Source organism: Cercospora beticola, chromosome 8 (genome assembly GCF_033473495.1).
Source record: "Cercospora beticola chromosome 8, complete sequence".
NCBI classification, from domain to species: domain Eukaryota; kingdom Fungi; phylum Ascomycota; class Dothideomycetes; order Mycosphaerellales; family Mycosphaerellaceae; genus Cercospora; species Cercospora beticola.
Genome location: NC_088942.1, coordinates 341,567 through 354,251, shown reverse-complemented (window position 1 = coordinate 354,251; position 12,685 = coordinate 341,567). Strand labels below are relative to the sequence as shown.

General features: G+C 52.4%; 6 protein-coding genes across 6 annotated transcripts; 3 read left to right on the top strand and 3 right to left on the bottom strand.

Annotated features, from left to right (window-relative positions):
- Window positions 1–240: 240 nt before the first annotated feature.
- On the bottom strand, window positions 241–1,193 carry RHO25_011520 (uncharacterized protein; the record flags this gene model as incomplete). The annotated part of the gene is made up of 2 exons (XM_023602937.2): window positions 241–1,011; window positions 1,068–1,193. 2 exons carry the CDS (start codon window positions 1,191–1,193, stop codon window positions 241–243), a joined length of 897 nt encoding a protein of 298 aa, XP_023454623.1.
- Window positions 1,194–2,260: 1,067 nt separating this feature from the next.
- RHO25_011519 (uncharacterized protein) lies at window positions 2,261–3,564 on the top strand (the record flags this gene model as incomplete). Its single annotated transcript, XM_023602936.2, has 3 exons — window positions 2,261–2,932; window positions 2,990–3,117; window positions 3,186–3,564. The coding sequence occupies 3 exons, from the start codon at window positions 2,261–2,263 to the stop codon at window positions 3,562–3,564; spliced, it is 1,179 nt and encodes a 392-aa protein (XP_023454595.1).
- A 1,175-nt stretch (window positions 3,565–4,739) lies between these two features.
- RHO25_011518 (uncharacterized protein) lies at window positions 4,740–5,577 on the bottom strand (the record flags this gene model as incomplete). The annotated part of the gene is made up of 3 exons (XM_023602935.1): window positions 4,740–4,932; window positions 4,988–5,373; window positions 5,425–5,577. 3 exons carry the CDS (start codon window positions 5,575–5,577, stop codon window positions 4,740–4,742), a joined length of 732 nt encoding a protein of 243 aa, XP_023454625.1.
- Window positions 5,578–7,358: 1,781 nt separating this feature from the next.
- On the top strand, window positions 7,359–8,625 carry RHO25_011517 (uncharacterized protein; the record flags this gene model as incomplete). The annotated part of the gene is made up of 2 exons (XM_023602934.1): window positions 7,359–7,910; window positions 7,960–8,625. The coding sequence occupies 2 exons, from the start codon at window positions 7,359–7,361 to the stop codon at window positions 8,623–8,625; spliced, it is 1,218 nt and encodes a 405-aa protein (XP_023454624.1).
- Window positions 8,626–9,512: 887 nt separating this feature from the next.
- Window positions 9,513–10,718, top strand: RHO25_011516 (uncharacterized protein; the record flags this gene model as incomplete). The annotated part of the gene is made up of 3 exons (XM_023602933.2): window positions 9,513–10,075; window positions 10,135–10,170; window positions 10,226–10,718. 3 exons carry the CDS (start codon window positions 9,513–9,515, stop codon window positions 10,716–10,718), a joined length of 1,092 nt encoding a protein of 363 aa, XP_023454202.1.
- A 125-nt stretch (window positions 10,719–10,843) lies between these two features.
- RHO25_011515 (uncharacterized protein) lies at window positions 10,844–11,669 on the bottom strand (the record flags this gene model as incomplete). Its single annotated transcript, XM_023602932.1, has 3 exons — window positions 10,844–11,100; window positions 11,150–11,350; window positions 11,402–11,669. 3 exons carry the CDS (start codon window positions 11,667–11,669, stop codon window positions 10,844–10,846), a joined length of 726 nt encoding a protein of 241 aa, XP_023454203.1.
- Window positions 11,670–12,685: the final 1,016 nt, after the last annotated feature.

The window sequence follows — 12,685 nt, the reverse complement described above, 5'->3', positions numbered from 1 at the left end:
CATTTCGGTTCCCGAGTTGGCTGTCCAGTGCTCTTCTCGCTCAAAAATCCTGCCATGGATCTGCTCATAAGGTAGCATGTGATCCGAGGGTCGCACAGATCAGACCGCTGCGGTTCATGACAGATTTATACCCTGCCGAAGTGAGTTTCGTCAGGGCGGGAACTTCGGTGATGCCGTGCCGTGACACTAGAAAGAGCTTTGGCGCGCATGATTGTATTCAGACTGCTCGATCACTCAATTTCACCCCATATCAGCATCCGGTGGGTCGAAGAGGTCATCATTTGGTTCACGTGGTTCTTGGGCCTCATGGAACTGAATGGCGTCGTCGATGTAGCTCAGCACAGCACCGACACTGTCCTCATCTTGCGCGTCTAGTTTCAAGAACGACACCAAGCTGAAGTCGTCAATCAGTTGCCCAACAGCTCGATTGAGCTTCGCGAACGAATCCTTGGCCATGACACTATTGTCCTCAGGATCGCCATTGTCCACACCCTCTTTGAACTCATATACCAGACCACTTTCGGGCGCGTCTTGCAACAAGCTTGTGTCCGGATCGATGAAGCGCTTCAGCTCTTTCCGCGCGATTTGTCCTTTGACTTGATCCATCTTACTCAGGATGTTGACATGCGGCACCTCCATCATGATCATGGCTGACATTGCGCTCAGTGTACCCGAGAAGAACTTGGCGCGGTCGACGATGAAGGAGCTTTCGAGCAGGTAGGCGGCGCACATGCTGATGTTCAAGCTGCCTCGAGTGAGGTGCCTGATCAGTTGCGGCACAATGGGAACGTGGGTGTACAGTTCGATTTGACCGGGCATGTCAATGATGATGAGGTATTCTTCGCCAACTTCCTCGAGCGGTTCGGTAATGAAATCGAGGTTCTCCATCAAGAATTCGAAGCAGTAGATCAGGCCGCCATTCGGTCCCAGGTGCAGCTCTTCCATGACATCCTCGAGGGTGATCAGGTCCTTGATATCCAGATCTGGCTCGTAGGCGAAGTCGTCCGCCGCCTGCATACGACATCAGCCATGCGCGACCTACCTTGCTCTTCGCGTCCGCTACACACCGGATCGAGATTGATATAGAAACATGAGCGGCGATTGTTCCTCAGGTGCTGGATCATGGCGGCGCAAAAGGTCGATTTGCCAGCGCCAGCCGGGCCCATGACGATCGTGCCATATTTGGAGCCCATGGTGAGTGCCTACAGCAGCGTCTGCGATTGTGTGAGTTGGTCGAAGTTCTTCAGACAGAAATGTTGCGGGCACGCTTGAGCTCGGACGCATCCCGGGATGGGCCGTACCGCGCAGTATTTGACATTTGCACACTCGCCATCTCCTCTTCCTTTCTTCTTTACCAAACTAAATTCGAGCTGATGAGCCGGCCTGTACGGCACATACTTCACCGCGGCGCAAGCTGCGTTGTGGATGCTGCCGAGAAGCTCCGGGCCCAAAATCACCACTGAGTGAGGAGCTATTTGAAACGTTCTGATCGAATGTTTGGTGAGGTGTTTTGCCTCTTCCACGCGACGTCTTTCTGCGGCCCGCGAAGACGCCGACGACGACTGCGGCTGGCGCAGCTCATGCAGCGTGTTGCAGCGCCCTGGACCTGCTGCAGCAGGTCGGTGTCGGGACGAGGAGCACGGGTGAGTGAGATTGCAGCGCTCCTGGGTCATGTGCGGCGCGGCAGGTCGAGACTGCTACGGCCCAGGTGGTGCTGCTATATCTCTTATGGTGGGCGGGTTTCGGACAACGCACCGACTACAGCGTGGGCGATGCGACCAGCGCATTGCAATAGTCATTTGATGCCAGCCAGGCTCGGCGGGTGTCATTCAAGGGTCAGTACGTCTTCCTGTCTCAAAGTCCACCGCTCTCTTCCTGCTCGCCGAGACGGCATGCGGCTGCTTTCTTAGCCTCTGCCAGCTTCAAATTTCTCGCAAGCGCGGCCATCGTCATGCTTCGTCTGCAATTCTTTTCAAACGCCACCCTTCTTCACACTCTCCCCGGTACACGCTGCCCGCCCTTCTCCGTTGCTGGCGCCTGCTCGAGTGCCGCCTTCCTGCCTCATATCGCCCGCACGTGCATTCGAACGGCCGTGCTTTCCTTCTGTCAGGGCAAAGCTTGTGGATGCCACCTTCTCCACCGTGCATCGACTGCTTTCCACTTCCATTGCAAGTTCTAGACTTCTTCTTTACATCAACCTCTGTGCTCGCTGCCACCACTGCAGACAGCACCTTGCCGCCACCGGCGCCCATCAATCGATATGCCACGCACCAAGAAGCAGAAGCGCAACAATTTGAGCTCCGAGCTCGGAAACGGCGACTTCGCCATTGATTACAATGCCAAAGGACGAGCCATCCGGAAATGTCGCACCCAGCAGCGAGAATCGCCTTTTGAAGATTCTGCCGTGGCCATCAGCGACAACGAGAGCGACTACGAAGAGGAGACCGTTGGCGATGTTATCTCGGTAGCGCCAGCAAAGAAGCGGAAGAGATCTCCATCTCCACTTGCAAGACTACCCTCCGACGATGTCGCCAACTTCTCCGACTCATCAATGTCCGATGCCGAGGAGGAAAGCACCCTACGAACCACTCCTCCAGCAACAGGAACGACTGTTCACCTCACTGTCAACATCCCGCCTGGCCATCAAGGTCCTATCACTTTGAACATTGACCCGAAGAACTTTGCCTCATGCCAAAGCGTGTCTGCGTCGCCTTGCAAGCCAGACAGACTTACGCAGACAACGCTAACCCGACTCAACACACGATCGGTGCCAAAGACGAAGAAGTACGCTGGGTTCCTCGACCTTCCCGCTGAGCTCAGAAACGACATCTATCGCCTCATCTTCGTCACAGAAAACGCAACGATCAACTTCGCAACACCCGACAATTTCAGCCGCAGTGCCGCTTTGCTCCGGACTTGCCGCCAAGTCTACGTACGTCGCACCCACCGCATATAGCTGACGCAATATCAAACACTAACGCCCGCGCAGGAAGAAGGACGGAGTATTCTCTATTCCGAGAATGCATTTGCTATCGAACGTCGCACGCAGCGATATGGATCGTTCTGGGAGCATGAGTGGCGTGAGCTAGGCTATCTCAACGTTCGCAAGTTCATGAAGTAAGTGAGCTCTGCAGTATTCTGTGGAACTTTTGCAGCTCCTAAGTCATTGTTGCTAATGTGCCCAGATCCATTGGTCCCACGAATACCGCCCTCATTCGCAGGATAAGCTTCATGCTAGAGGACGCAGTGCCATGCCTGAACCCTTCGATGAGAACGAACGAGGAGCGACGATTCGTCCACGACGACGACCTGATGTCTGTACTGCGACACCTTGGCAACCATGCGCAGCTTCAGACGATCGACCTGCATTTTCATGGCCGTCGTCGGGTTGATCGAACGGACGACAGATTCCTGGACTACATGAAGCGACTCAAAGCTGATGCAGTCCGATTTGTGGACTGGCCACCTGACAGCAAATATCCTCGCAGCTCGAAGCAAGACGAAAGTGTCAAGTCAACGCTACTGGCACACTGCACCAGGAAGAAGAAGAAGTTCGATATTTGATGCACGACTCGTTATCGAGATTGAGTTTGGCTGACACACGTTTTCGGGAGAGTTTTGTGATTGCTTTGCATTCCATCACGCAGCACGCAGCGCTGCATGGCCTCGAATTTGCTCTGACTTTGGGACGAGAGCTGTACATTGTGGCACTTTGCTTTCGACAGTTCAGCAGCATAGCAGGCACATATTATATGCGCGACATTGTACACATGAAGTCGCACTAACCGCCATTAGCGCAAGACTGGGTTGTAGAGTTTTCGGGATAGCGTACATATATGTATAGCGAACTATGTCCGTGCGTGCTATAGCCAATTCTTTTCAGCTGCTGGGTACCCTGCTGTCTGCTGCATGCGACAATGAAATGCTATTACGAGTAATTTTGTTGTCCGTCGCCTGATAATATAAGGAATGTGCTGGCATAGTATGTGCGTGCGGCTGTGGCGTCTGCCTTATTTCATCGCTTGTATCATAGTTGTAAGCGATTAGATGTCTGTTGGAGGTGAAACTTTTTGACACCCGTCAATCGATTAATCGAATGCTGTTAAATTAGTAGAGTTTGGTGTTATGTGTCTGCAGACCGACGGGCCGGTGGACGGTCTGGCGTGGATGGAAGAAACGGGTTTTCCGTTTGGCGATCAACGGCGGTCTTTTTTTTTTTGTCTGTGCGATTATTGTTTGTTGATTTATTGTAAGGCGACCAATGAGGACACTGTAAAAATTGGAATTACCGCAATGCTTCGCATGCACGGATGGATATATGTGTTGCCTTGGTGAGCGGTTTTATGGACTAGCTTCTCGCGAGCTTTGTTTCCCAATTCAGGTAGGTACGGGTGCGGACGGGCTCGATTTGTTATTATTGTACAACTGCTGGGATGGGATGCTTGCTGTTGGTATTCTCCGGTGGTTCCGGAGTTGGATGTCAGGCCTGGTAGATGGTACAGTATATTTATTAGGGCTTGGAGAGATGAGTTGGATTTTCCGCATTTATTATGTTCTCGTGAGCGAAGGACACATATGTACGTGAGACGTGACGTGGACGTTTGAGCTTCTGGGGCTTTGGGTTTTTTGGCATTGCGGAATGATCTCGATGTTAAAGATAAATTTCCTTCGTCCTACACGGGGCGTCGAACTTCGAGATTGTGGACTTGGATGTCTTATTTCTCAGTTTCGCTTCTTGCTTAGTTCTTCTTTGTATAGTGCTCATTGGGATTGCTACCACGTGTCGAAGGATTGTTGACCTTTGGAGACATCGGTCTGACATCGTCTGCTGTTGCTCCTCGTGCTGACAAGGATTCTTCTGTCTCGTAGATTCTTGCTGTTTCGTCGTCTTCATCTGAGAAGGTGTAAGTGCGCAATTCGGCTTCATTCCACCTGATCTGAGTGTCAGCAGGAGTATCGAGGTCAAGGTGAATATTATGCGTCGAACCAAGGCGTCGTCTGCTCCCCATTATCATCAACCTCCTCACACAAGAAATGATTGAAGAATCCGTGGCTGACGAGAGCAATTTCCTTCTCTGGTCTCGCTTTGATCCACTGTCGAAGCTTTGTGGCGCGGACCTTGACAGTCTTGGGTTCTACTGAGAATTCTCCTTTATGCTCGAACCAGCCGTGTTTGAGATGATCGAAGTCTACGCCTTGACTGAACTCTGCTTGGAGAGTTTCGATTGGACTTCCTGTATCGGAGGGTGCATCTGAAACTTCTTCTGCGTGAGGGAGGCAGACGATTATTAGGCCGCGCTCGACGGCTGGAGCGAAAGACAGTTGGCAGGTTTGGATTGCTCTTCGCATGGGGGAGGCGACGAGGAGTTCGATCTGCTTTGGTCAGGTTCTGTGGTTGGTGAGAATTGATGATGCTTGGCTGACTTTGTCGTGCCTGGAAAATGCTTTGCATCTGTCTCGACATTGCTGTTGTCCTTTGTCTGTGAGCAATGGATCGCGGACCAAGTGCCCATCTTTAGTCACTTCTGGCGAATGATATCCTTGACCATGGCGCATCAAATGCAGTATTGGTGGCATGATCGGTATCGACAACGCGCGAAAGTTGGAGCACGAAGTATTTGTTCGCCACGACAATGAGTCGGATTAGACGTCTCTTGTATCTATGGACATGTGGCCGCGGCCCACGGAGTTCCTGTTACATACTTCAGAGTTCGTCGATGGCGTAGGCACTTCATCCTCTACGGTCCTCAAGTGAACGGCTTCGTCATTGCGCAGCGGCAGCTAAGTCGTAGACACGTGGACTAGCGCGCAACACATGTAATGTGGCCACGATCAGGTCAAGATAGGCTTGCGTCCGTGAGATTGCGATGTTGCTTGTGCTCGCTGAATGACCCATTTGTGCTGTGTTCAAGCCCGCAGTCATGGCCTTGGAGGATCAGAAGCGTCAGCGTAAGCTTTCTATGCTCGTGACGGCCAAGCGATCAAGCAGAGTCGCGGGTTCCATTTCCGCGTGTCTGCTGGAGTTGTCCACGGCAGTACGATGTGTAGCCGTGCGATGTTGATAGATTCCTTCATCTGTACGACGCACGATTCAGATTGGAAGTTGCGTGGAATGGAAAGCGCTTCTTGCACCTCGAGAAAAAGCCCGCGATGGTCTGTGCGCAGCGAGCAGCAGTGTTGTCATTGGCCATGTCTTCCAACACACTAGCTGACGTCTGTCTTGGCCCTCAGAAGTGACTGCGTTGGTCTGTGCGGTGAGTGAAATTGACGGCTCTGCACAGACCAACCCAGTACAACTGCTGAGCCAAGACAGACGTTAGCTAGCTCCGGCTACTTCCGCGACCAATGCCTGCAACTGCAACTCCGCCGACAAACTAAAGTCCAAATCCGCTTTCCTCGTCTTCGCAAACACACTACTCTGCATTGCAGACAACTAACACGCACACGTCAACATGAGGTTGCAGCCGCTCATGCATTTGTGACAGGCAAACGCGGTCCGATCAGTCGCCATTCAGCATATGCTCGTCAGCGGCTCAGTCCTCTCCTGTGTGTCGCGCAGCAACCGCAACTCATGATAGAAATGGGAGCCGCTTTTGCACAGTACTGCTTGTACCAATGCAAAGTTAGTAAGAGGGTGAGTCGTGAGTGCTAGCTGACTGTTCCAGCTCGAGGGCGCGCGTTTCAGCCCTTCGCAATTCATCGCAAGCTGGCCGGCAGAGAGAGCCACCGCGGCCACCCCGTAGGCGTGACAATCGAGGAGAAATCAGCCCAGCTTGTGAAAGCTGCTCATGGAAAAGCTTTGAAGTTACACTTGTGTGAACATCAAGCAGCCGGGTCTGCATCTGATCGTTCGTCCACGGCGGCTGAGCGGCAGAGACTACTTCGTACGGACAGACCCCATCATCCTCAGCAATCGTGGCATGCCGCACGATGGCCCTGGACAGGATTCTGCAGTATATACTGGTCTCTTCGCGAAATCAGCTTGCGTTGCGAAGAGGGATGGTTGGTTACTCATCATTTTTCTGAGCGCTGCCGCTTGTTGACTCAACAACGCGCGCTCTGAGCAACCTGCACGATCGAATCAGTGCACAAAATTGTGCACTCGGACGCCCTGAAGGCCAATGTTCTGTGCTTAGACGTGTTGAAGGCAGGTTTTGCAACATCACTTCAAGCCGAACCCTTGTTCATTCAGATGCGCTTTACTGGGGAGGCTGGGGAATATTCCGGAGCACTGACTGACCAGAAAGCTGCACTTAGCAACGAGGACTCAAAATGTAAACACGAACGAAGCATATGAGATCTGCGCACGCGTTCAGTCGTGGCGCGTCCTCTCACACGCGCGTGTCGCGAATACTTCAATGTTTCGAATTTTACCGCCTTCGGGAGAGAGCAGCACGATCACGACTAACAGCTATGGCAACACGGCCGGCATCATGCGCCGACGTGCTCGAGCCGATGATACATCTCCACCACCTCGAACACCTCCGCGATTACGAAGTCATCTGGTTGCAAGCATGGCAGAATTCGTCGGGACATTTATGTACCTCTTCTTTGCTTTCACAATGCATCTGACGGCTGTTGCAAATACTCCCCCGACGGAACCACCCACGATACTGGTCATCTTGACGATCTGCATCGCATACGCTTTCTTTTATGGGTTTTGGCTTCTGATTTATGTTCTGACATTGCCAGGCATGGTTCCTGGAATGTTCAATCCTGCTATTGCGTTGGGCTCTGTGTTCGTCGGCGGACTGTCTGCGACGAGAGCTGTTTTCCTACTTCCGATCCAGGTACTGGCTGGCATATGTGCCGCGGCGGCGGTGAAGGCACTTCTTCCTGGAGACTCGAGAAGGATTGAAACTGTGTTATCCCCTGGCCTTACTGTAGTGCAGGGCTTCTTCATCGAAGTGGTGAGTGAAACAGAGCTCCGCAAATTCCAACTGTACTGACAGCTCACAGCTCATGACAACATTAGTTGTGATCACTGCTCTTGTCGTCGTTGCAAGGACTGGCGCCTTGAGCTTTATGGCACCATTTGGCATTGCCACAGCACTCTTCTTCGCCTCCTTTGTCGGCATTGGCTACACTGGAGCATCGATGAATCCAATACGATCATTCTCACTGTGTGCAATCAATTCTGACTTTCCATACTGTCATTGGATCTACTGGGCTGGACCCATCGTCGGAGCTCTGCTACCTTGCATATACTACAGACTTGTGCAGCTTCTGATGCCTCAATGCACAGCAACTGAGAACTTGCCTGAGGACGGACACGGCAAACCAACGCAGAGAAACGATCCCTCTGGAGGGCATGGTGCTGCTGAGGAGCGAACGAGAATGATTCCAGAGGCACCAACCCCGCCAAAGATTAGGAAGACCACGACGATGCGTGTGTCTGAGAGTCATAGCCCTGGAGGTCGCAGAACGAGCAACCGGAGTGATGCGGCTCAGCAGGTCTATTACGAGAAGGACGATGAATATGGGTCTTTCTATCCGAGTGGTGTCACAACGCCACCAAGATCACCATACCGAAGCTCGAGAGAGGAGAGGCGTGTCAGCTCGGGCAGGCACAGTGACATGGATCGATACGCCAGAGCTCGTGGATACGAAGAGGTGATGCGCTAGGTAAGCTGAGGTGCAAGATTGAAACTGACACGAATAGAGGATGTTCATCCCCATTGTTGAGAGTGTATATTAGAATGGCTGAAGCATAGTAGATAGAACTTAGCATTGCGGATAGTAGCCGTTTACATCGTCACATCATCAAGTCGTGAAGCCCTCGATGTTGAAATTTGAGAACTCATTGTTGTCCCCAACAGACACTCCCAGCTCCAACATACGCCTTCGAAAGGGGTGCAGAAGGTATAGTGACGGCACAGAGCTTGCTTCGCCTCAACGCCTGACTGCAGAACTAAGATGAAAAGGAGCTTTTTGGCAGACGGGCTGGAAGAAATTCCGTAGTCCGAAATTCCGCGATTTGGGTCCATCAAAATCATGAAAGACCAATCACGAGGCATGTTGGGACGACCGTGCACCGTAGAGAAAGACGGACGACGACCGCACTTGTCCATGACAAAGCAGTAGGATGTACACACGGACATATCTTTCGTAATACGTTTGGTCTAGTCGTTGCTAGTACCTTGCGGTCGGGTCGAAATTGAGACCATCACTGTCCGTAGCCGCCGGTCAACCATTCGCTAGGTCATGTCGTTCCGAAGCAAGTTCATTGAGGATTCGCTGGGAACTACTGTACGAGGCTTTTGAATGCAGATCTTGAGTCGATTGGATCGCTTGGTTGAAGGCGGCGCGTGTAGACGGCCTTTGATGCTCGTCGAGTTGTTGAACTAGTTCATGCTAGAATCCAGCGGTTGACAGTACCCATGCATGGGAATGCTAAGCCTCTTAGTCGGGTGTCGGTGATCGTCATTGTTTCAGCCGCCTGTGTTTGATATAGGAGCGTTGAATGATCTCTCTCGCTGATTCTGTCATGTCATCAGCTCAATTCAATAACCATGTTGAGCTCACTTCTAATCCAGGCGCTGCTGGCCAGCCACACATTAGCCTACGACCAACTCCTCGGATTCGATGCCGCCGCCGAAATCGAAACACGCTCGATCGACGAAATCTACCAAGCCGCTCTGAAAGAAGGAGGAGTGGTAACACTATGGCTAGGAGGCGACGAGCCCTCAGGCGGAAACGGCATGAAAGAAGCCTTCGAAACTAAATTCCCCGGCATGACCCTCAACGTCACAGTCGATCTTTCCAAATACCACAGCGTCCACTTCGACCAGCAATTGGCATCGAACAATGTCAACGTCGACAGCATCGCATGGCAGACTGCGCATGATTTTCCGAGATTGGATGCTGAAGGCGCTTTGCTGCATTATGCACCGAATGGGTTCCAGGAGGTGTATTCTCCGATGCGCGACCCGCGAGCTGCGTTTTATGGCATTTTGACTGATGCGTGGACTTTCAAGTGGAATACGAAGAAGTTGTCGGGTGTGAGCGCGCCCAAAGAGTGGGAGGATTGGCTGAGGCCGGAGTTTAAGGATAAGCTCGTGTTGACATATCCGAAGTGAGTGATATCGTCCCAGACGCTGTATTGGTCTTACTAGTTGCTGACCTCTATTCCAGTGACGATGATGCGGTCCTGTACGCGTTTGATCTTGTGTAAGTGCCTTATACCCGGAGTTGGCTGTCGTGATTGCTGACTGACTGCTCGTAGCATGCAACAATACGGCACATCCTGGTTCGACCGTCTCCTTACTCAAAACCCACAATGGGTCCGCGGTACCGGAACGCCAAACACCCTATTAAACAGCAAAAACTCAACACTCGCCGCCTCCTTCACCACCGACGCACCCCTTGCAGACAATGGAGTTGATGGCCTCAACTTCACCTATCCAGTCCAAGGCTCCTTCGTCAGCTGGTTCCAACTAGCCGCCATTCCAAAAGACGCACCTCATCCAGAAGCCGCAAAGCTACTCCACAACTACTTTCTCAGCAAAGAGTGGCAAGTCGCTCAAGGTTCCTGGCCTGTCCGCCGCGATGTGCCAGCTCTTGCAGGGTATCCTGATATTTTCGATATGCCGGGGACGAATGTCACGTACTTTCAGCAATGGATGGCGGATCGTGCTCGTGTTGAAAGGTTGAGGAATTGGTTTGAAGATAGGCTTGGTACAGCTCAGGGCTTGAGCCCATTGATTGATGGAATCTAAACAAAAGTTATAGCAATCTGCGGCTCGACGATGAGTCGATGGGTGATAGAACCGAAATATGAACAAGTCCGAACTCATTGCCAGGTTCGTGGCGGCAGTGGTGGCACTCTCCTGTTTCTCTTGTATCATTTCCCATGCTCCTTTGGCCTACCTGTTGCGTCCCGAGGCATGATTTTGCAACGCGACATGCACTCTGCTGAGCCCCAGTTCGCGCCAGTACCGACTGGCGGCATCTTTTCTGCTGTATTGTCGTTGACAAAATTACCACCAAATGCTGCGTTGACCCATTCGGGCGCGAAACCGTTTGTGAAAATTTGGCCGATATTCATAGTTCCTGCATCTTCATCGTTGAGCGCTGAGACGAGTTGTGCAGGCTCGCACTCTAGCAGGCTTCATTAGTAAGGCATTTGTCGACAGCGCGGTGCAAATACCGTTGTTTGCCATCATGTGCATGCTGCCGGCGGGAAAGATCGTTGCCTTCCCAGGGGTGAGACATGTCACAATGGTATGTGCACCATTCTCTTCCTGCATCCATGTCGTTGTATTGCCTTTGACTGCGACGACCCAGTTTGCCGCGCGTGGGTGGAAATGCGGTGGCAACATCGCGCAGGGTCCCAGGTTGACCATCGCCACTGCGACATGATCAGCATGACTGTATGCGCCTGGAGTCCTCCATCACGTACACGTCAAGCCATTGCCCCTGGTCGCTGGAAATGTAGCCGCATTCATGTTGGTGACCCCTCCTGGCGACCAGTTGTAGAAGAACTGCTGCGCTGTAAAGTCGAACGTCCAGTCCGCGCTGCTGGGCAGCAGGGCAAGACGGTCCAGCTGGGTAGCGGCCATCGTCAATTTGGCGACAGCTTCCGGATCTTTCGTGACGTCGATAGCAGATGCCTTGAGCCACAAAAGCGCGAGAAGTAATCTCAGATCCATTCCAGATAAGCGGAACATGTTGTGTGGAAGAAGAACCCAAGCGTCCGGTCGCAGCCTTCCTGTGTATCTCCAGGACAGTCGGGACTGTGTAGCACACCAGTTGTTGCGCCAAGTGCAAAAGGTGGACAGGCACGGCACGGAGCTAGCATCGATAGCCAGAGCGAGGACGGGGTTTCTGGGAGAGTTCCTAGACGGATGGGCACGAATAGTTGAGATGCGACCCAGAAAGACGGAAACATCTATATACCCGTGCTGTGCTCGCAGAAGCAGGACACAGCGCGTGGCGGAGAAATGGAGCCATCACATGAAATGTCCAGGGATTTGCGCCAACGGTCTGGCTGCTGGCGCGTGTGAGATGTAGCCAGCTCGTAATAGCTGCTCGGATTTTGACGTGCTGGACTGATGCCAGCGGAGCCCAGCCTCTGAGCGGCTCTACGGAGTGCTCTCTCATCACACTCTTTCAGCCACGTCTGTTGCTCGCGCTTGAAATGCCCAGGGCATCGATCTTTGTGTAGCTGGCAGCCTTTGTATTCGACGTAATTGGCAAATCCACTTGCATTCCTGCATGACCGCTGTACTCCTATCTAGGCGATCTCGGATCGTTTCCGAGCCAGTCGAGAACATTTACTGACTGGTCGTTGAGCGGTTGAGCTCAGGTTGCCGCCAACACCGTCTTGTCTTCAGCTTGGTGCCGCCGCCATCTCTACGAAAGAGTGCAGTGCAGACAGGCCCACGTTTCTTGGACATAGTTGCTTCCAGAACTACCGCTGATGCATCAGTTGCACAAGAGGTCACGACCGAGAGCCCTGATGTTGTTCGGCTCTGCAACATGTGGCGTTTTGGGTGATCGGTGATGCCGAGTCGTATTCACAGATCTGTTCTGTGCCATAATGCCGGCTTTTGAAATGCAGGGAAGCGGTAAGGCTGTCTTCGTGCACGATGCTCGATGTGCGTGGTGCAACGAAGATCGGGCGTATTTGGTTCGACAGATATGATGATGGCCTGATCTCTATCGACCAAGTCGAAATGGTGGC